This window comes from Bubalus kerabau, chromosome 4 (assembly GCF_029407905.1).
Source record: "Bubalus kerabau isolate K-KA32 ecotype Philippines breed swamp buffalo chromosome 4, PCC_UOA_SB_1v2, whole genome shotgun sequence".
NCBI lineage: Eukaryota > Metazoa > Chordata > Mammalia > Artiodactyla > Bovidae > Bubalus > Bubalus kerabau.
In genome coordinates, this window is record NC_073627.1 from 76,407,731 (window position 1) to 76,431,557 (window position 23,827).

General features: G+C 42.1%; 2 protein-coding genes across 4 annotated transcripts in view; one reads left to right on the forward strand and one right to left on the reverse strand.

Moving 5' to 3' along the window:
- CCDC25 (coiled-coil domain containing 25) overlaps window positions 1-17,665 on the forward strand; it is a 32,913-nt gene extending 15,248 nt beyond the window's left edge. For all 3 annotated transcript variants that reach the window (XM_055577803.1, XM_055577802.1, XM_055577804.1), the window contains 5 exons: window positions 3,940-4,015; window positions 8,213-8,316; window positions 8,508-8,710; window positions 12,133-12,178; window positions 16,153-17,665. In XM_055577803.1, the coding sequence (XP_055433778.1) occupies window positions 3,940-4,015; window positions 8,213-8,316; window positions 8,508-8,710; window positions 12,133-12,178; window positions 16,153-16,182 (459 nt within the window). In that variant the 3' untranslated portion in view covers window positions 16,183-17,665. The remainder of the gene's footprint in view (window positions 1-3,939; window positions 4,016-8,212; window positions 8,317-8,507; window positions 8,711-12,132; window positions 12,179-16,152) is intronic.
- The window catches only part of ESCO2 (establishment of sister chromatid cohesion N-acetyltransferase 2), a 188,122-nt gene that overhangs the window by 45,506 nt on the left and 118,789 nt on the right, over window positions 1-23,827 (reverse strand). The gene's annotated exons all lie outside the window — the stretch shown is intronic.

Below are 23,827 nucleotides of genomic sequence, written 5' to 3' on the forward strand. Positions count from 1 at the left end.
ACCTTCCTTCCTTGCTCATCTATTATTACTTCCTTCTTAGACAATGGGAAAGGAGACCTGGCTCCCACCATCATTTGCTTATTTGAATCCAGTCTATGTGGAAGTGGTTTCAGATTTGGTGACCTGTATACCCATAAGAAACAACTTTGTCAACTAGAGTACAGTGTTTATGTGCAGTTATTTTTGGTTCTGCCTTATAGTTTCCATTCAAAATGCTGTTTTTCAAAGTTACTTGTAAGCTGCTTTCTCTGCGATGCCTTGCAGTGACATTTGTCATGCACTTAGATTCTTTCGTCTCAGTCTGCATTCCTCCTTGGCATCCCCTCGTTGATTGTATTACGTGACCATGTTATTTTTATATTTATTGTTTTGACTGGCTGCTTCGAGTTGACAGTATGCCACAGTTAGTTTGAAAGCTCCCTGTCAGAATATAAGTTGTTTACAGCATTCAGTATTATGAAACCCCAACAAGAAATGTTTTTTATGAACTATTTCCTTTTCTTCTTTTTATTTTTTTTTAAGCGTATTATTGGGTCAAAAGATATAAACATTTTAGTAACTCCTTTTATGCCAGATTGCCCTTTGAAAATATTGTGCTTATTTAAAATGCTACCTGATATGTATAGGTTTTCCAAAAACGTTTTGGGGTTTTATAACTGAAAAGCAACCTTTTGACTATTTTTAATTAAAAAAAAAAGATTTCATTATGCTGATAATATTTACTTCTCAGTGTACTAACAAGATAAAACATGCTACCCCACCTTTACTTATTCTGCTTGTGTTTTTGAGAACTGTATTGTAAAAAAGAAAAAGAAAAAAAAGTTTGTGAACTCTGTGCTGGAACAAAATTCTGAATTTTCCTAGGCAACTTCTTGCCATTCTGAAACTATTTTAAGTTTAGAGAAAATAAAGAATGGTGTTCCCAACTTTCCTTTTGGTTCAGATTAAGTTTTTTCCTTTGGATTCTGCTGTGTCAGAAAATGGAAATAACGGTGATAGTCCCAAGTTCACCTTACCACCAGTTAGTACTTGTCAGAATAGGAGTTCCATTTCATTTTCTTTTGGAAGCCCATAATTGTGCTCAATAAAAATCTGTGCTCCTAAAGGAACTTCTGCCTGGTTGATGTCCTGCAGTAAAGGCCATCAGTTCAGTTCAGTTGCTCAGTCATGTCCGACTCTTTGTGACCCCATGGACTGCAGCATGCCAGGCCTCCCTGTCCATTACCAACTCCCGGAGTTTACTCAAACTCATGTCCATTGAGTTAGTGATGCCATCCAACCATCTCATCCTCTGTCATCCCCTTCTCCTCCTGCCTTCAGTCTTTCCCAGCATCAGGGTCTGAGTTTCTGCTTCAGCATCAGTCCTTCCAATGAACATTCAGAACTGATTTCCTTTAGGATGGACTGGTTGGATCTCCTTGCAGTCCAAGGGACTCTCAAGAGTTTTCTCCAACACCACAGTTCAAAAGCATCAATTCTTCAGCGCTCAGCTTTCTTTATAGTCCAGCTCTCACATCCATACATGACTACTAAAAAGTAAAGGCCATAGCCCTTTGTATTAATTAGTAGGTACCAAGTAAGTGCTCAGCTTTCTTTATAGTCCAACTCTCACATCCATACATGACTACTGGAAAAAGTAAAGGTCGTAGCCCTTTGTATTAATTAGTAGGTACCAAGTAAGCGTTGGAGATGCATTGAGACTAAATAATTCAGAACCTAGACTCTGGAGCTGGACTGCTGGCTTCAAATCCTGGCTCTGCTCATACCAGCTGTGCACCTCTGAGCAAGTTATTCAGCTGTGCCAGTTTCCTCTGTAAAAGGGAGCTCACAGCCCCTGACTCACTGGGTCATTGTAAGGATTAAATGAGCTAGCATGACTGAAGTTTTGTGTTTTTTTTTTTTTTTTTTTTTGCTGCACCATGCAAGATCTTAGTTCCCTGATCAGGGATCGAACCCTTGCTCCCTGCATTCAGAGCTCAGAGTCTTCACCACTGGACCACCAGGGAGGTCCCAACTAAAACATTTCTAATAGTGCCTGGCACTTGCTTAGTGCTATGTGTGTTTCTTCTTCTTCTTCTTTTTTTTTTTTTGTCAATTTCAGGTGAATTCAACCCCAGCTTTAAAGCTTATGGATATTCATCAAGTGTTTGGCTTTTTTTCTATACTTCTTTGATTTTTTGAAAACCTATAGAAAAGTCTCACTTATCAAGAGGTTTCTTATCTCATTAACACAGATGGCACAAAGCCTACAGTCAAAATTCTGGCCTTTACCTTAGACTCCCCATGCGTTTTGTTTACTCTGACTTAATGCATAATACTAGGCCAAATGATTTTATTTTATTTGGTCTGCTCATATTATTAGAAATAGCAAAACAAGAAGAGGGGATTGCTTCAGGAATAGCAATAGCTTTAGGTAGTAAGAAGGACCATTGGTACATAACCTGATATTAAGGGCCAAGATAACATTTTCACAAAAACTCCATAAGCACCGTACTCTGGGGCCAGTTGTTAGAGCATGACTTTAGTCCTGGGTTCATCCCTCAGCTCTGACATTCACAAGACATGGAGGATCTTGGCCCAGTTACTGAACCTCACTAAGCTTCATTTTCTTCATTGGTAAGGTGAGCATAATAATACTATCCATTTCATATGTCTATTTACTTAGTGTTCCTACCGTTCAAAAAGTGAATATTCCTAAAGCAGTTCCTAATTTGTTCTTTATTATTCATTTGATGTGTTTAGTGTAGGGTCAGTCAGCTTCTATGAATGTTAGAAGCCCCTGACGGCATCACCATCACTATATTGTAGCCTAGTGTAGTGGTTGATATTCATGATGATGACATTGTGTTAATCAAGTTGGTAAATTCAGAATCCTGTATTTAAGTGAATAAGTCTATTCACAGGATGAGGGTTAAGTAGTTACACTTAAATCACTTATTTTTTAGTCAAAATTTAGGTATTTGAGAGATTCCCATTTTGAAACATTAAGGGGAAAAAAAAATAGAACAAACTTAATTTTTCAAATAGTTAGGTAGATAAAACATTTCACACCTGGACAGAAGTGCTTCTGTAATCCCATGCCTAACAGCCAGTGCTGAGCTGATTTCCACTAGCTCTTGCCTCTGACATATTTTTGTTCCTTTGGAATGGTTTTGCTTATTCAGCTTTGACTTTGATACTGTATCTGTAAAGTGAATGAATCGATATTTTTTTCTCCCTTACGGTGGAAGGTTATATGTAACACACCAGGAGCTTGGTTCCTGACTAAAGCTGAGGGTAGATGACCTACCAGATGATTTGAGACCCAAAACTGTAAGATGCCTCGTGTGTGTGTGTGTTTTAGTCTCTTGGTCGTGTCTGACTCTTTGTGACCCCATGGACTGTAGCGCACCAGGCTCCTCTGCCCATGGGATTCTTCAGGCAAGAACACTGGAGTGGGTTGCTATTCTCTTCTCCAGGGATCTTCCCGACCCAGGGATTGAACCCAGGTCTTCTGGATTGCAGGCAGGTTCTTTACTGTCTGAGACATTGGGGAAGCCCTTGAGAGGGATGTCTCTTGAAAGGGAGGTTATAGGGACCTCAACTAAGAAATCTTCCCATTCCAAAAACAGACACCACTTTTCCACAAGGTTTCTAAAATTATGAATGAGAAGAAAGAAGGAAAAAATTACTCAGACATAAAAACGCTTAATATTTTGGTGGTTTTCTTTTCATACCCTGTTTTTTAATTTACCTATTAAGTATTAGTATTTTCCATATTACTGCCTTTTCTTAAACATTTCCATAATTGACTTTATTTTTCAGTGTCTTGAAATACAGTTGAAGATCCCCTTGCTTTTAGTAAAATTGTGCCTAGTCAGGTAGCAAAGCCCTATAAAAGTGTTCCATTATTGCTCAGAAACAAGGTGGTGGGCCATTTGGTTTATTTTTGTGTTTCAGGGAGAGAAAATAGAAGATATTCCAAAGGAGGTGCTGATGGACTGTGCCCATCTTGTGAAGGCCAATAGCATTCAAGGTCAGTTTTCCTAGAGGTGTTTTCAGAACTCACACCACTTTGTGTCTGAAATGGATTACATCATAGAGAACATGTTACTGACTTTGGCTTGAGTCTGGAGAATAACATGTATATAATATGCCTTTCCCCTGTTTTGTTGTTTAAGATGGCAATCTCGCTACCTGTCAGAAAACTGAAGACTAATTTCCCCACCTCTCTAATGTTCATGGCCCATTTCAAGTCTTTTTTTTTTTTTTTTTTAACCCTGTTTTCTTTCCCTTGAATAGAAACTTGTCTAGACTTGCCTACCCTTAAGGTTATTTGTGAAAAGACTTTTGGAAATTAGGTTATATTAAAAGCCAGGCGACAGATGTGTCTCAGGTCTTGATTTGTAATGTTGTTGGATATCTTTATTTTCATTATTTGTTACTGTCTTCTTGGCCAAAAAGTTCTTTGGAGGTTTTCCATAAGGTGTTATAGAAAAATCCAAATGAACTTTTGGCCAACCCAATACAGTCTAGAATTCAAGTCTCCCATTTGCTCTTTCCTACTTTTTCTTTCTTATCTCCTTACAGACTTTTTTCTCCCTATGAATTTTACAGATATCAAATCCACTGATCTTGTTGTCTCCCAGAGAATTTTAAATAATTGGTCTGGGGTGATAGAATCAGTATTTTTATAGTGCTCTCCAGATGTTTCCAATGTGCAAAGAGTGTTGGGACAATCCGCCTCTGTGTTTTAAGTAGGACCTGTAATACTGGGCTTGGTGCCTGTTGGGTTCTACTGTACAGGATTTAATTTTTCAATGGTCACTGTAGGTCAAGAAGGACAATTAATGGAGTGGAGGTGGCAGTTATAAAGGAGTGTAGGGAGATGGTGTTCTCCTGAGAATGACTGAGCTGATGGACTGGATTTTAGTTGTAGGACATGGACCTAGATAGGGTTGAGGTAAGTTTGGGTTCCTTTGAAGTTGGGGGCCGATCCAGAGGGAGGAGAAAAAATATGGTTTACATAAAAGATAAGCATGGGGCAGACACAGAGCTGACAGCAGGTCGCAGAGGTCGGTGATTACTGGAGCAGAGCTGGAAATGAGCCCCTCCCCTACCTTTTAGCCTGCAGATCTCACGCAGGCAGCTTTCCTGGGTCAGGGGCCTAGCCAAAGAAACCAGAAATCTTGTCCTTGTAGACCCACTCATTTTCAGCTCCATAAATCATTAAATTGTAATTCATTTTAGGACATTCCATTTTTATGAGTAGAACCAAGTTGCTAAGATTTCCAGGTAAGATCTCTGGTTACTGAAATAAAAATAATAAAAATTGAGACTGTCATCATCCTCTTGCCTTGTGTGTTCCAACCTCTTTCACATATTCTTGTCCCCTTCCCTCGCCTCTGGCTGGCAGAGGCAACTTTGTTAAAAGAGCCTTGGCCTTGTTATTCTTGGCCCAGCCTCTTTCTCCTTAATCCCTTTGTAGTTTACTAGTTCTAGAGAAAACAGAAAAGAGAAGTTATTGAATCACTGAATCGTTAGCCTCTCCTCTTCAGCCTTCCACAGGGATTGCTCACTTAGCAGAGGAAGGAGCTGAGCCCAGGCATCTCACTGTCAGGAGTTAATAGAGGATGCTGAGGAGTGAAGAAGATTGTCTTTGCTGTGGGATTTGTTGAGCGCACTCCATCTGTGTCACTTTGTCCTTAAAATATTTTCCTCCCTGGCTGACCACCTCCCATGCTCTTTGTCCTCATGGAATCTGGTCAGCCTCTTCTTTATTCACTTTATAATCTCTTGCCAGATTATACTGTCTGAAAGCCTGGACACTTTCCATGACACCCTACACCTTGTCCATACAGTTAAATCCAGACTTCCTAAGCTGGCATTTAAGCATCTCAGATCTGACCACAGACTCTGTTTCCCTTCGTATATTTCACACTCCAGCCAAAGCAAATATCTGCTGTTTTCCTACCTTGTGCCTTTGCTTGTATTGTTCCCTCTGCCCTCAATGTTATACTCCTGCTCAGTCATCACATGTCTGGATCCAAGCTAAGGCTGAGGGTTGACACAGTAGTTATAATAGTAAGAGCTGCTGCTACTGCTGCTGCTTAAATCTCTTCAGTCGTGTCTGACTCTGTGCGACCACATAGACAGCAGCCCACTGGGCTCCCCTGTCCCTGGGATTCTCCAGGCAAGAACACTGGAGTGGGTTGCCATTTCCTTCTTCAATACATGAAAGTGAAAAGTGAAAGTGAAGTCTCTCAGTTGTGTCCCACTATAGCGACCCCATGGATTGCAGCCTACCAGGCTTCTCCATCTGTGGGATTTTCCAGGCAAGAGTACTGGAGTGGGGTGCCATTGCCTTCTCCAGTAAGAGCTGCTAACATTGACTCTTAATTACATGCCTGGCACTGTGCCAGAAACATCACACATTATTCATTTATCAACTCTACTGAATTAAGAACGTTATTTTCATTTTATAGATGAGGAAGCCAAGATTAAACCAATTAAGAAATAAGGAACTTAACCTCTCCTGTGGAATCTTTCCCTTTTTCCATCTTTGAGTGACCTCTGCCCTCCCTGAACTGCCTGAGCGCTTTACCTATATCTTTCCATATCACTTGACAACGTCTCATTTTACTTGAACTTATTTATCTGACTCAACAGAAATGAGTTCGAGCAAACTCCAGGAGATAGTGAAGGACAGGGAAACCTGGAGTGCTACCATTCATGGAGTTGCAAAGAGTCGGACACAACTTAGTGACTTAACAAAAAAAAAATGTATTTATCTGTCCTCTTTTAATCTTAGAGGACAGGATCCATTGTCTGAGCCATGTTTCTGTCTCCCACAGTGCCTTGCATGTGGAGATTTTTTTTAACTTAATTTTGAAAAAAATTTCAAACCTGCAGAAAAGTTGTAAGAAAAATACAGCTCTCATCTGCCTTTCAGAGTCAAGAATTTTTCCATATTGGTTTGCTCTTTCCCTATGATATACTCAATGGTTTTTTGTTCTTTTTTTTTAGCTGAACCATTGAAAAGAATTCACAGCCCTCACGACCATTCAGTGTGTCCTAAGGACATTGCCTAAAGTAATTGTGTTACAGTGATTAAAGTCAGGAAATGTAATGTGGGGAGAATGCCGTTACCCACTTCTGTCACTTTATAACATCTCTTTTTCCTCATCCAGGATCCTGTATTCTATTCACTTGGCATGTTTCTCTGGTCGCCTTTAATCTGGACACTTCTTTGTTTTCAGGACTTTGACACTTTTAGAGTGGAGGCCACTTTGGCCTCCTGATGCTTCCTGTTCAGTAGGATCAAATTTTCTGGCAGGAATACTATGCAAGTGAAGCCTCGTGCATTACAGTCAGGAGGCACCTGCTGCCAGTTTGCCTTGTTTTTGGTGATGTTAACATTGATCGTTTAAATAGGGCTGTGTTCCCCAGATTTGCCCAGTGTATGTGGTCATTGAGTATAAACACTGACATGTATCACCATCAGATTCAGAAGGGCCTTAGGGAGCACTGGACCAGTGATTAAACTGGGATTCTTGGAGCTGCCTGGGAGGCGGTTGGCGTGGAGGGGCACATGAAATGGGGGCGGTGAGGGCATAGGAGGCGTGAACAGGGCTCCTGCCACCCCTTTTATCCAGAGCATCTTTGCTTTGACTACTTTGACATGTTTTCTTTGGTGAAAGACGTTCCACTGCTAAAAGAAACAAACAACAGGAACGCTACTAAATGAGTCCAGCCTCCTCATATTTCAGACAAGATTCCAGGAGCCATGGGGACTTGCCCAAAGTGAACCAGCTGGTTTGTGGTAATGCCGGGTAGGATTCTGTCTCCGGAGTTCCTTTATCTTGCTGCTTAATCTTCATTAGGTCAAGGGCTCCTTTGAGAATCTGAGAAAACCTGTTTGGTCCTTTTCTCTTTAAAAACACATACAGTAAATGTTGTTCAACTTTAGAAAGCCTCAGAGTCCCTGAAGCTGATCTCTAGACCCCTGCTTTCCATTGGAATACTTTAGCTTGAATTATTTGTGGCCTTTACCATTTGTCTTTGTAGGGGGCTTCTTTTTTAAAAAGACAAAATATTTTGTGGTTTGAAACACTCCGTGGCCTATTCATTCTCAGCCTTTTCCCCTGTCGGATTATGGTGACTTAGTCATGGGTGTGGGCGCGCGTTGCTCAGCGTCCCCCTGCCCACATGCTGAGGACAGTCTCTCTCGCAGGCTGCAAGATGAACAATGTGAACGTGGTGTACACCCCGTGGTCGAACCTGAAGAAGACGGCCGACATGGACGTGGGCCAGATTGGCTTTCACAGGCAGAAGGATGTGAGTGTGCCGACACCGAAAGCGGTGGCGCCCTCGTGCTGAAGGGCGTCTGTCTCTGCTGTCCAGGGCTCCGCATGTCTGTTTCCTAAAGGGAGTGCACTTGGGTGGCAGAGGAAAGCTTCTGCCCTATTCTGAGGGGGAGGAGAGAGCCATAAAGATTAAGTATCTTTTTTCCTACATCTCCCTCAAAGGTGAAAATTGTGACAGTAGAGAAGAAAGTGAATGAGATCCTGAACCGATTAGAAAAGACCAAAATGGAGCGGTTCCCAGACCTAGAGGCAGAGAAGGAATGCAGAGACCATGAGGAGAGAAATGAGAAGAAAGCCCAGATTCAGGAAATGAAAAGGAGAGAAAAGGAAGAGATGAAAAAGAAGAGGGAGATGGACGAACTTAGGTATGCTGGAGCTAAGACACTCACATTGACCTTGGACAAGTTCTCACTGCTGACTTAATTGGGAATTAACCCTTAGGAATGAATGGTAGATTTAATTTGTGATACATGTACCAAAAAAGTTACTGATTCCTTTGGGAAGGGTATAGGATCAACATGAGCTGTCTTGCCCTGTCCTGACCCAGTTTCCTTGGAATACTCTGGATTATTAGCAAGATTGTGCGGCCAGAATGGAGGTATTATGATCAAGCACTGGTATTATCGACATGCACATGTCCCTGTTGGGAGTTCTGCTAAGAATAAGTCGCATGGTTTTATTTATAATATTGTATTCCAGTGGAGAAATCTGGAAGTGTTACCCCAAGTTACAACCTGCCAGCATGAGACAGACTATTGCAGAGACTTAAACATTCAGTTTGATGTAGAATTGTGAGTCTCTCTTGTGTTGTGAACGAAAGAATTAGCAACACCATCGGTTTAAAAAATGTGTGGAATTTTGAATGATGCATGATTTAGACTATTCTTTTTGTTTTCAATGTGCGGTGGAAAATTGAAAACATACCTTTTTGTGCATTTTACAAATCTACCGTAATTTTGTTTAGAAACATAATACTGTATGTTAGAAATATGAAAAAAAGTGAAAGTGTTAGTAGCTCAGTTGTTTCCGACTCTTTGCCACCCCATGGACTGCAGGGACCCCATGGAGAATCCAAGCAGGAATGCTGGAGTGGCTTGCCATTCCTTTCTCCAGGGGATCTTCCCAACCCAGGGATCAAACCTGAGTCTCCTGCATTGCAGGTGGATTTTTTACCATATGAATGACCAGGGAAGCTCCCTTGATAATGTCACTTAATTTACTTAGAATATTTAATAAGAAAGGTTAGCTAACATCTTTGGATACTTGTCATCTTCCCAATACTATATTATGCTTTACTGCATTATCTCATTTAATCCTAACAATAGTCATGTGAAGCAGATATTTTTTATCATCTGCATTTTGTAGAAGAGGAAAATGAGAGACTGAGGAACTCACCCAGAGACATGCAGCTCATCTCAGTCTGCTTCTCAGTCTCACACACACTGTTTCCACTCTCTTCTGCCCCCTCTTCAGTCTGTTTCAGAGTTTTAGTGAAACTCCAACAACAAGCTCTAAGCTCAGATTTGTTTTATAAACTGTCAGTGCTAGAATCACTTTAATTTCTGTCTTTGACTCTTTGACCCAAGAGATTGAATGCTATGCCTACAAAATCTTCTCATTCTAAAGCCTTTCACTTGCCTTTCTGATATGGCAAATACCATTAAATTTCACCAACAGTGGATTCATTTATTTGGACCATCTGCTAAGAAACGTCTAGTTTAATTGCTGTGATAGCTGAAGAAACTGATGTTTGAATCTTTGGGGAATTCTACAGATAAAGTGAGAAGACATTCTCACCCTGGACAGTATCCCCAGTGCTTCCAAACGGTTTCAGGGAGGAAGTCCTTCACAACCTCATATCTTGGTGATGCCCAACTTCTTCCCAATTCTAATGCTATTGTTTAGACTCTAAACTCCCTTTTTCAACTTTCTGAACGAGAATGGCAATCAGATTTTCATTTCTAATTTCTATCAGAATAAAAAAGGATGGAATTGCCATTGTAAAGTCTAGGTTCTTTAAGCTCTAGTCAGGAGTCTACCCATCAGCCTTTAGCTCAGAACAGAGCAAAACCCACGACACAGAAGGCATCAGCTTCCTTCTCAGGTGAAAAGAGCAGCAGTCCCTAAAGACAGAAAATTATTTGTTCTTACAAATAAGTGCTTTACCTACCCTGTCCTCAGTGTGCAGAAATTCCAGTAATCTGATACTCTGAGTAGGTCTGTGTAAAGGTCATTCTTTGAGGTAGTTTTCTTAAAGAAATATTTAGATTGTTGGGAGAATGCTGAACTGTGAAGATTATACCAGTATATTTTGTTGTTGATCAGTCGGTAAGTCATCTGTCTGTGACCCCATGGACCGCAGCACACCAGGCCTCTCTGTCCATCACCAACTCCTGGAGTTTACTCAAACACATGTCCATTGAGTCGGTGATGCCATCCAACCATCTCATCCTCTGTTGTCACCTTCTCCTCCTGCCTTCAGTTTTTCCCAGCATCAGGGTCTTTTCCAGTGAGTCGGTCGGTTTCTTGGCATCAGGTGGCTAAAGTGTCGGAGCTTTAGCATCAGTCCTTCTATTAACCATTTTATTCATTTACACGATAATGAAAATTCCTCTTATTTAGACTCCACATACTAATTCTCACTTACCATCTTGTTCATTAGCTCTTTAGACAGCTTTTTGGCTCACACTTGCCCTATAGGTTAGCATCTAATGGGATTTTTGTGTAGAGAATCTTTGTGTAGGGTTACCTGTAGAGAGGAAGCCTTGAGTGACATGTTCCTTCCTTACCTGCTATGCTGTAAGCCACACTTAGAGTAAGGATGTAGCAGAAGAAACATAGCCTAGGTTCTAAAAGTAGTCAGAGCCTTAGAAGTGACCTTGCTTGGAAAGTGAGAGAAGCAAAACAGCTCCTACTCAATTTCATGTGGATTTTGGAGCACCCTCAAACAGGTACCTCTGAGTCTCCCAGGGGACACCATCGTTTATTGACACACACTGGAGAGGAGTGTCTGTAGTTCCCCTGCAGTGTGTCCGAGTCAGTTTCATCTCCGTAGTTGGATTCCTGGTCATAGCCTGCTCACCTGCTCTGTTAGAACCTTGCATAACTTAACTTGGCTTTTGTGATACTGTAACAAACTTTTATTAACATTGAAATCTAGCTCACCGTGTAAACATTGAAACTGGAAGGAATAAGCAGCAATCAGAAAAGGAGTCAGTAGAGAAGTGTGTGACAGATCAGAAAAGACCCAAGGGTAGGACCTCAGTCTGTCTAAGGTGGGGATGTTTCAGAGTTGGCAGCTTCAGAGATCAGAGTTGAAGCCCAAGGTTCAAGTGATTGAAGTTAGAAAAGAACAAACCCCGGTGAGATGACAAGTCACAGCTGCTGCTGCTGCTAAGTCACTTCAGTCATGTCCGACTCTGTGTGACCCCATAGACGGCAGCCCACCAGGCTCCCCTGTCCCTGGGATCTCCAGGTGAGAACACTGGAGTGGGTTGCCATTTCCTTCTCTGATGCATGAAAGTGAAAAGTGAAAGTGAAGTCGCTCAGTCGTGTCCGACTCTTCGTGACCCCATGGACTGCAGCCTACCAGGCTCCTCCGTCCATGGGATTTTCCAGGCAAGAGTACTGGAGTGGAGTGCCATTGCCTTCTCCGCAAGTCACAGCAGAGATGCTGTTTTCTTCAGAAGGCCCTCAGCATTGCTAGATACTTGGTAAATGTTCATGAAATACTTGCCAGCCAGAAAATCTTACTTAAAATGTGTTTTGTTTTGTTTTTTTCTTCTAGGAGCTATTCATCACTAATGAAAGTTGAGAATATGTCTTCAAATCAGGTACATTCAAGTTATTCACTCTAATTTTGTGCCTTGAAATAACTCACTGAGTTTGTAATGATTGAGTTTCTGGCCAGTGTTGGTTGACATGTTGCGGCTGGCTTGACAATGGTTTGGCAATGATTGAACACTCAGGTGGATTCTATTAGACACTGCCCACCTTCCCTGTGGACTTCATCACGTGTTTGTTTTCAAGAACTTTTCATTCCCTGTTTCCCTCTTTTCCGGCAGGCATGCCAAAAATGCCTTTATTTATTAATGTTCTATAGTAATGTGACTACAGATTCTATGTTTTAATTGAGCGAGGACAAAATTATCACCTTCAGTTAAATTAAATGAAAGATCTTAACTGTAGTCTAAGCACCAACATTGGTTGTCTTCATGTTCCTCAGGACCTAAGATAGAGAAAGATGGTGATCCACATTATAGTGTAGAAGGGGTCTTCTTAGCATCAGCAAGCACGTCATTATTTTATTGGAACTGTGGCAGGGACTTACTGTCCACAAGTGCTGTCTTGCCCAAAATTTATTTTGAAGTGGCTGGAAATAGCATAGTTAGGCCATTATTAAACAGTCTGTGCAAAAACAAATGAAGTTAGACAGGTGTATTTGCTTCTATGTTGAGTGTTTATAGTATAGCATATGATGCTTTAGATGTGTTGTCCCTTGCACTGGGCACTCTTTGCATGTGGCTATTTAAATTACATTTAATTTGATTTAATTTAAAAACTCAGTGTCTCAGTCACACTAGCCACGTGTGTCTAGTGGCTATGCTATTGGATGGTATAGAAGTAGGTCATTTCCATGACAGCAAAAAATACTATTAAGCAACACTGCTTTAGATGCTTAGAAATAACAGAACTTAAGTTTTCTTAAAGGTCACCTCACCAAACCCCATATTCAGTGCGTGAATTGTAATTGTAGGATTTTCCACCTTGTTCGTCTGTAAATGTCCTTCTAAAAATTGATGAGAACAGTAGTCTTCATTCTTGTCCCATTGGAGAACTAAAGTTATGGGGCTCCTTTATGAGTCAGAGATGTACCTTTATAATTTATTTGTGAAAAATTCCAGAGTAGTATTAGGTAATTAAATAGAGCCTTGATGTTGAAGTTCTGAGGCTTAAACTGCCATTTACTAATTGGATAAGACTAATAAAGTTACTTAACCTCTCCGAGGGAGTATTCATCAGCAGTAAAGAGAGACATATTATCTCATGAGGCTGTTCTAGAATTTAAAGAAGGTCATGTGTGTGAAAGTTCCTCCTTGACTTAGACACTCTATGAATATAAACAGTCATTATTTCTTATCCATATAGTCCTTGGTTGTTATTTATCCACGGAGCATCAGTATCAAGAGATGAAGTGTATTTAATCCCTTCTGGAAACTACTCTGAGAAACAGTTTAACAGTTGAGCAGAAGTCGTTAACATAACCCAGGTCTGATGTCTTTGCTGTGGTTGTTGTTGCTATTGAAGTTTTCTGTTATTTAGAGACAACTTCCCAGCAGAAATTTGGCATGTATATTGTGTTATGACCTTAGCCATTTTCATTATGGATTTTCAAAGTTTGGATGTTGTTTTGGAATTAAGAAACACATATACACACACAAATATACATCTTTGTACAGACACTACCTGGTGAGTGACATGTTAAAAGTTCCAGGATTAGAAAGTCAGGTTTGTAGACCAAAGGATTATTAACCTTCCTGCCTTTCCTCTCCCTCCATCACTGCTGCTGCTGTTCCCATGCCGGAACCAGGTTCAGATTTCCGAGGAAGTTTTGTGCTGGGTGTTTCTGTTCTCTCACAGTGCAAGGACTCACGTAGCTCTTCCTCCTTCTTCAAAAAAATGGACTTTCATTCTCCTTGTAACCATCTTCTGTTAAAGGGACGCAGACATTTTTGAATCCACAGCTTGGTCAGTTGATTTTCAGCCAAAGACTGGTGTTTACCTAAGACAACAACTTAATTTTTAACTTAGCTTACACAAGTTCATCAGGAAAAATATTAAGTCTTCCACCCTGAGGTTAGTTTGAGTTTTTGCTCTCCTGTTTAGAATAATTTTCTTCCATCTATCATTTCTTTCTAATTTCTAAATTTGGTATCAGGAACCATGGACCGTTTCTTGTGACATTTTATTTGCTTATCACTTTTTTTTTTTTTTTTTTTTTGCTTATCACTTTTTAAGTGGATGACGAGAAACCTGTTTTGCTCCACTGAAAAGCATGTTGACTCTTGTTTAGTCACTAAATTGTGTCTGACTCCTTTGTGACCCCATGGACTGTAGCCCACCAGGCTCCTCTGCCTATGGGATTTCCTAGGTAAGAATGCTGGAGTAGGTAGCCATTCCCTTCTCCAGGGAATCTTCCCCAAAAATATTTTGACTCTTAAAGGGAATCTAAAATACAGAAATTGTCCAAGTCAAGTCTTGGATTGCAGCTATATATTTAAAAGTTACTGTAATCCCCCAAAAACACAGATCCCCTGACACACGGGAACTCCGCAGATCTAACTCATAGGTTTTATCGGGAGTAATTCACTTTGATTGGCACCAAGCCACATTATCTTAGTAAGTTTTGGAGACACAAACATCCTCAGATCATCCTTGGATTTCAAGCTGACCTCTGAAAATATAGGATGACTCTTTCAACATCTCTGATACTATTATTTCAGTGTAGAACTCTTGGGCAGTCAGAGTTTGTGTGCGTGGATAGACTATAAACAGTAGTTTGCATTTTGTATAATTATCCAAAGCATTTTCACTGTGGCCTGAATTCCTTGTGCTAATTGAAGCGGGCACAGAGAAGCCTGCTGAATGGAAATCAAGCCAGACTTCCCAGAAACCACTGTTTTCTACCTTTTCCCCTGTTTCCCTGCCCATCTTTAACACAAGCTATTAAGGAGAAAAGCGTGTTGCGTACCTGTAAGCCTAAATCCTCTCCATCTCTATCAAGGCAGGTATAAAGCATGGGAAAGAGAGAGAAGCCAAAACAATGTTGTATTCAGGTTACGACATTTTCACGCAAATGTACCACAACTCAACAGTATTAATGAATGTTGGCGTCCAGAGCAGTTGTCTTAGGGTTTGCAGTAGCTCAGAAGGCAACTTCACAGTGAAAGTCGCTCAGCTGTGTCCAACTCTTTGCAATGCTCTGGACTTGAAGGAGCTGTTAGGCTCCTCTGTCCATGGAATTCCCCAGGCGAGAATACTGGAGTGGGTTGCCATTCCCTTCTCCAAGGTATCTTCCTGACTCAGGGATCGAACCCGGGCCTCCTGTGTTAATTGCAGGCAGATTCTTTCCTGTCTGAGCCGCCAGGGAAGCCCAGAAAGGAGCTCCGGGGTTCGCTTTTGTGCTTGGTCTCCAGGGCTTGTCTATACACAATAAAATCAGTCCTTACACAGGTACCACTGCCATGTGAGGATTTTTTTTTAACAAAAACTTGGCAAGCCAGCTAACTTGGTAACTAGCCTGTAGCTTCTGGATGACTGTTTCTATTAAAAAAAAAAGAGAGATGCCACCTTGTGAAATGACAAATACATGATACCCTGAGGCCCAAAATAATGGAATTTAGATGAAACATTTTTGCATATTTATAGCTTTGTTGGCATTAAAACATCGAGGCAGTATTTGTTTTGTTTCATATTGTGGCCTGTTTGTTGAAGGAGGAGTCATGTTTTCTGCACCCTATAGTAAGTCGTTGGGCCTCACTTCACAGTCTGGGACCCATTGGTCTCTCATTGCCGGGCAACCCAGGCCATGTAGTGATGACACCTTAGAGAACACAGCTGCTCTTGTCGCTGTTCTAAACAACTAACAGTTTAAGATAGAGAAGAAATGACTGAATTTAATTATTTTATTTTTTAATTGAATTCTATAGTTCATCATAAGGAAGCTTGTTACTTAATACTCTAAAGTTTTTAAATTGAATTACTTATTTTGAAGGCTTTTATGGTTTCACTGTTTTGTCTCTTACAGGATGGCAATGATTCAGATGAATTCATGTGAATGGAGAAAAGGACCTTTTAAAGATGTGAATTTGGGGCAGTGTGCAGAAGTTTTCATTTCATCTATGTTCTGAGTCATAAAAAAACAACCAACCAAAATTCTGCCTTCATAATACTCCACAAATATTACCAACTTTGGAGTTTAAAAAAAGTGTTCCCTTTTTTGCTGTCAGCAAAGGATCAGATGAATATATATGTGTATATAAATGTGTATACAGTATAGTTGGACTTTAATACAGCATATAACTTTAGGAAAGTGAAAATATTTTTGCCAGAACATGCCTTGGAACCTCGCGAAAGTTGGCCGCCCCTGTTCTTGGAATAGACTCTAGAACGAACCAACTCTGGAAAGTATTTCTATTACTGCGGTCTGTCCTGAAAACAGATGTCTTGAAAAGCTCCTCATATTCTTAAAATAGTCTCAGTTCTGTTAAGAAGAACGTATTGATGAGCAATATAAGTGAATGTTCCTCTCACCCCTGACTTCCTGGTTAAGGAAAAAAAAAAGATATGGGTTTTGAAAGTGATAGTGATATTTCAGAAGATAACTGGCTTCACTGGTCATGTCCCATAGTGCCATCCGAGTTTGTTAATGGATCTGCCCTCATCTCTCAGCTTCTCCAAGCTTCCACCTGCTATATCCTTCCTTTTCCCATTGAAAGCCTCTACCCAGGCACCATCAGACTTAAGAAAAAGAACAGTCGATGTTAATCAGATTTGGGCGTTATGGCAGTTTTTACCTGAGCCCCAAGTTGTATATTACAGCTTCCGGCTCCAGAGTCATTTCTCACCATTGAGGGAAGAAACAGGAAGGAGTGCTCTGTGAATTCCTTTGAAGATGTAGGTTACCTGGTTTCTGTCTTGGGATGTAGCATAAAGCCCAAGTCTACTTGGCAATTATGGTTTAGAAAGACTAAAGCATGTCACTTGCCAGCCGAGTAGTTTGTTATTTACTTTGAAATAATATTTATTTTGAGTGGTAATCCCTGAGCTCAGATTCCTCAGTTGTAGACTCAGTAACTTAATAGGTAACAGTCCTGCTCATCTGAACCACCTGTCTTCCAGGGTGACTCTGAATAGAAGAGAGATCTCTGTGACAACCTGTAAAGCAACCGCTATGGAAAGAGACAAAACAACGAAAAGGAAAGACACAAAGTCTGTGGGTCAGAAGGCAGAGAGGTTCATACTTTAACCACACCCAGAAGTCTTCAGCTCTGTTCCAACCCAGCAAAAGCGCCTCCTCCAATAGATACTCCACCTGTAATAGTGGAATAGAAACAAGACTTATTTCTCTTTATCCCAAGTTGGTGTGTGGGGTTGAACTGGAAAACGTCTTGGGCCAAATTTTGAGAGAGGGTGCAGAAGATGAACGCATAGATTAGTGATTATCTCTGTATATATGTCTCATGACAGCCCGGAATTCTGTGAGTTGGAAATGTAACAATAAAGACTCATGTTTTATTTGGGAGGACAGTAATCTATAACTTCTTAGAATTTGCTCGTTAGTTCCCTCCCCAGGCTGGTTCTTAGGGTAATCAGGCTGTGAAACCCTTCTCTGTCACGTGGGCTTAATCTAACAGGTTCTACAGGGGTGGACTTCCTCCTTCACTGACAGATGTGTCTGTCCCAGATGCCCGTGGGGGCCAGAGTGGACGACCTTTCTCAGGCACCTTCTTGATTCAGGGTAGATCAGCAGCTGTGCTTCTTCAATCAGAGAGCCCTCCCACCTGGTTACTGTAAATGAAGTGCTGCAGCTGTCTCGAGTGGGGAGACTGCCTCTGGCATTGCCTGTGTAACCTCCTGTCTCTGCCCCATGTTACAGCACATACGGGAAGAACTTTGGAAGAATACATCTATTTTTACTGTAGTGTGAGAGATCCTGGGGTCCACATGGTACACTCTTGACTGACACTGGTTTCAAATCCCTGGCCCTCGACCCTTTCCAGCTGCTCTTTGCTGATTGCCCCTCTTCCCCCTCTTTCTGTGCGATGGGCAGGGTTTTTGACCAGCTCCCATGGCCCCAGAGGAAGCATCCTCTTTTTCTTCTGAGAACATTGGCTCAGTGCCAACAGGTCAAACTGTTGGCATTGAAGTCATCTCATTTCTGGCTATTGGCATGTTCCCTCAGCTTTTTATAGGAAAATTCCAGACTGTTGGCATTTCTGTAAGCTGTGCCCTTGATCAAATCACACACCGTGAGCATTTCTCTTTTCCACTCCGCCTCCAGTCTCCCTACTCTGATCTGTGTGCGGGTGAGGGTCACATGATTATTTACTTAACAAGCTGTCGTGTTCCTGTAGCTTGAGAATTTATTTCTTATCCACCTTTTTTGACCCAGAGTCACAATCTTTAGGGCAAGGGAAGTTTGTCACAGTGTGTGGGATAGAACAGACTTTAGGGAGTTGACCAAAGGGAGGGTTTTGACCTTTGCAGAGTAGGCGCTCAGCTGTGGTGGATCCCCTTCAGTATCTGTTTTTGTTGCTGTGCTGTGTTGAACATTGTCTAAAGCCCAGATTTTGGTGAACCTTTGAACTGTTCAGTGCCAGTGGTTTCCCCCACTTGGGAAGGAAGGTGTGAGCCACACATGTAGCAAGATTAGAGAGGGAAGTAGGTTCTGGCCTGTTGTTTAAGACCAAAGCTGTTCCTCCCACATTTGTATCCATCAGAGACAGAAAGCTCTCGTCTTCCAGGCTGGAACAGGTTATGGCAAAAACTGAGCAGGATGGAGAAATGGAAAACACGTTCCAATTTTTGCTGACCTGTAGTCTTGAAAGCCTGCTTTTCTCTGTTTGATTTGAAGGACAGCGTTGTGAATAATAAATCCCACACTCAGAATGATCACAGTAGAGTGAGTGGGCAGCATCTTGATTCTGAAGTAGGCTGGGAAACAGCCCAGCTGTACTCAGCAGTGTAAAATTAGAAACTTCAGTTCCAAGCTAAATGTCCATCTCGACCCATCTAACTCCAGGGAGTGTGTAAGAGCTGGGAAATGAGGACAGCACATCCAGTGCCCCAGCAGGCCACCGTTCAGGGTGGGCTTCGTGAGAGCCCTTTCCTGCCTGGTGCACATGGGCCCAGCACAGGGCAAGTGACTTGTGTGCATCACGTCATTTCATGTTGAGTATGAATGATGCCACCCATACACTCGTCGTGTTCTGGATGAATGACATGTAAAATAGAATAAAAGCTTATAGTTTGAGAAGAACCAAGTGTGTGTGTGGGCTTTCACTTCCTCCTTCACGATGCAGTCTTATTGATGGGCTGTGTGTACTTTAGACAAGTAGGAAGAAGGAGGTTCTTGGCTACATGGGATGATGCCCTTCGAACAGTCAGTTTTGCTCTTTAGCAGGAAGAAGAGAACAACTTAGAGCAAAGGGGAGATGCCCAGGGATTTCAGGAAGAGAACTGAAGACCTCATAGTCTCGGGGCCGTGATCTCCGTGCACCAGAATGTGAAGTCTACAACTCAGTTCCCCACCCCTCTAGAGTTCCTAGGGGTCTGCCTGAGACCCTGAGCCCTGGATGAGGTGTGAACTGCAGACTTGCTGGAATGGCACCCTTGATGAATGTGGTAGCTCAGGGCCAGTGCTCTGTTCACAGAGCCAGCCCTACTGGGGTCCTGTGTCGTCACTACTGACAACACACGGTACCCAGTGTGTTGGCAGGAGGTATCAGGGTAGGAGGAACCACAGAAACAGACTTCTCTCCCAGCTGTAAAAGCATATTGGACTTCTTAAATGTTTATTAGAGCAGGGGCCCCTGTTGAGGAAGTCTGAGCACAGACTGGAAAATAATTTCCAGACACACAGCATTTCAGAAGGGGGTGAGTTTATTAGAACAGAATGTGGGCTCCATGAGTGCAATAGGCCGACCTCATGACAGACCAGGGAGAGCCATCGCTTTTCATGGGTTAGTAACCAATTTTTATAGCCTCAATGCAAAATTCCTGCTGGAAGGTTGGCATTAGGTGATTGGTTAAGGTGCTATAGGGTGACTACCGGGGTGATTGGTTAAGGTGCTATAGGGTGACTACCGGGGTGGGCATTTTTGCTTAATTTGGAGTCAGGAATCCTGTTAGTGATGATCACAGGGGCTTTTGGCAATGATTACAAAGGGGCTTAGTCAGCTTTGGAGGCGACTTTGGTTCTGGACTCCACTTCTCTGGCCTTGGTGCAAAGCCTTGCACCTGTGTCCTTGGGGCAGGACTCAACAGCCCCCAACCCCTGGGATCTAATGCCTGGTGATCTGAGGTAGAACTGATCTAATAGAAATAAGTGAGGGGCTTCCCTTGTGGCTCAGCTGGTAAAGAATCTGCCTGCAATGTGGGAGACCTGGGTTCGATCCCTGCATTGGGAAGATTTCCTGGAGAAGGGAAAGGCTACCCACTCCAGTGTTCTGGCCTGGAGAATTCCATGGACTGTAAATAAACTGCACAATAAATGTAACATGCTTGAATCATCCCAAAACTATCCCCCACCCCACCCCATCCCAGTCCAAGGAAAAGTCGTCTTCCATGCAGCCAGTCCCTAGTGCCAAAAAAGGTCGAGGACCACTACATTAGAGGATACTGGGTTCTGTTTCTCACTAGTCAAGGCAAACCTGCATTCTTTTGGTTTTAACTGCCTTAGCTCCTAGAATTCTGGGGTTTAAGTTTTTGAGTCAATCAACCTATCTGAGGAATGTAGGTGCAAACAATTTTCACGTAGAGAAATGTAGATTCATTTACATTCTTCAGTTCAGTCTCTCAGTCGTGTCCGACTCTTTGCGACCCCATGAATCGCAGCACGCCAGGCCTCCCTGTCCGTCACCAACTCCCGGAGTTCACTCAGACTCACGTCCATCGAGTCAGTGATGCCATCCAGCCATCTCATCCTCTGTCGTCCCCTTCTCCTCCTGCCCCCTATCCCTCCCAGCATCAGAGTCTTTTCCAATGAGTCAACTCTTCGCATGAGGTGGCTGGACTCAAAAGTACACAAAATACTAATACCTAACACTGTGTGTCAACCATGGCTTACCATTAGAATATACACAGCCCTGTTTTTCTGTCTCACAACTAATTGCTTTGTTTGTCTTGCTGAATTCACGGTATCAGTTGTTGGAGGGATGCCAAGCTCTCCACCTTAGTGATGGTAACTACAGCTCTGCACTCTGCCGGATGAAATAAGAAACAGGTCTCTGTGTTGGCAAGTGCCAGTGGGCCCTGACTGGGCATTTTCTGCCTTTGTTGACAGCCAAGGAGTGGAGGCTGGGAAATGAATGCTTACCCTGGAATCCCATGTAGCTTTTGCTAGTTCCCAACCCTGATGAGTGGGTGTCAGTATTTAAGGGTTAAAAAAAAAGGGAGGCGGGGAGGAATTCTCTAAACTCAGTATTGTTTTTCAATCCCACATCAGCCCCATCCTTTGTAACCACTGCATTAAAAATATAAGATTAATGGCCTGACATTTTACATCCTGCCTAGATGAAGCCTTAGATGTCTGCGTACTTGCTGGTATTTTGGTTTCTGCCTCAGCGGTTTGCCTTGTAAAAAGAAGGTCAACATTTGCTTATGATTTCTGGGATATGCTTATGAGAACAGGATCTTCCAGGTGTTGAGGGCTAGTCTGTTGATCTTGAACCGTTTTAGCTCTTAGTCAAAATGCAGGGTCAACAGGTTAAAATTACAGACTGAGAAATATAAAGGGAAAATATTATTCGAGGCAATGGTCTTCTATCCAGCTCGGCCTTACCAGAATTGTCTTCAGTTATGAAGCCTGTTGCTTCATTATATTATTCAATACATCCCTTCAGAACTCTGAAATTTTTGTTCTTTGCTTAACATAGTCAGCACCCAATAAGGTTTACATAACTTACTCCAACAATAGAATGGGAAAGACTAGAGATACCAAGGGAACATTTCATGCACAAATGGGCACAATAAAGGACAGAAATGGTAGGATCTAACAGAAGCAGATGATATTAAGAAGAGTGACAAGAATACACAGAAGAACTGTACAAAAAAGAGCTTCATGACCCAGATAATCACCATGGTATGATCATTCACCTGGAGCCAGACATTCTGGAATGCGAAGTCAAGTGGGCTTTAGGAAGCTTCACTATGAACAAAGCTAGTGGAGGTGATGGAATTCCAGTTGAGCTATTTCAAATCCTAAAAGATGATTCTGTGAAAGTGCTGCACTCAATATGCCAGCAAATTTGGAAAACTCAGCAGTGGCCACAGGACTGGAAAAGGTCAGTTTTCATTCCAATCCCAAAGAAAGGCAATGCCAAAGAATGCTCAAACTACTTCACAATTGCACTCATCTCACACGCTAGTAAAGTAATGCTCAAAATTCTCCAAGCCAGCCTCCAACAGTACTTGAACCATGAACTTCCAGATGTTCAAGCTGGATTTAGAAAAGGCAGAGGAATGAGAGATCAAATTGCCAACATCCGTTGGATCAGCAAAAAAGCAAGAGAGTTCCAGAAAAACATCTATTTCTGCTTTATTGACTATGCCAAAGCCTTTGACTGTGTGGATCACAACAAACTGTGGAAAATTCTGAAAGAGATGGGAATACCAGACCACCTGACCTGCTTCTTGAGAAATCTGTATGCAGGTCAGGAAGCAACAGTTAGAACTGAACATGGAAGAACAGACTGGTTCCAAATAGGGAAAGGAGTATGTCAAGGCTGTATATTGTCATCCTGCTTATTTAACTTACATGCAGAGTACATCATGAGAAATGCTGGGCTGGAGGAAGCACAAGCGGGGATCAAGATTGCCTGGAGAAATATCACTAACCTCAGATATGGAGATGACACCACCCTTTATGGCAGAAAGCGAAGAAGAACTAAAGAGCCTCTTGATGAAGGTGAAAGAGGAGAGTGAAAAAGTTGGCTTAAAACTCAACATTCAGAAAATTAAGATCATGGCATCTGGTCCCATCACTTCATAGCAAATAGATGGGTAACAGTGGAAACAGTGACAGACTTTATTTTGGGGGGCTCCAAAATCACTGCAGATGGTGATTGCAGCCATGAAATTAAAAGACGCTTACTCCTTGGAAGAAAGTTATGACATCACTCTATACAGACAACGAAAGTCTGTATAGTCAAAACTATGGTTTTTCCAGTAGTCATGTACAAATGTATACAAATGCAGGCCATAAATAAGGCTGAGAACTGAAGGACTGATGCTTTCAAATTGTGGTGCTGGAGAAGACTCTTGAGAGACCCTTGCACTGCATGGAGATCAAACCAGTCATTCCTAAAGGAAATCAACCCTGAATATTCATTGGAAGGACTGATGCTGAAGCTCCAGTAGTTTGGCCACCTGTTGCAGAGCCAACTCATTGGAAGAGACCCTGATGGTGGGCAAAATTGAGGGCAGGAGGAGAAAGGGGTGACAGAAGGTGAGATGGTTGGAAGGCAACACAAACTCAATGGACATGAGTTTGAGCAAACTCCAGGAGATGGTGAAGGACAGGAAAGTCTGGTGTGCTGCAGTCCACGGGGTTGCAAAGAGTTAGACATGACTGAGCGACTGAACAACAACAAAGGGTAAAGGAAACATACAGACCCTCCCTCGCTTCAGCATGCCCTCTCCTTCCTCCAAGCAGCTGTGAATTCCATGGATCTCCCAGGATTCTGAGTTGGGAAGAATAT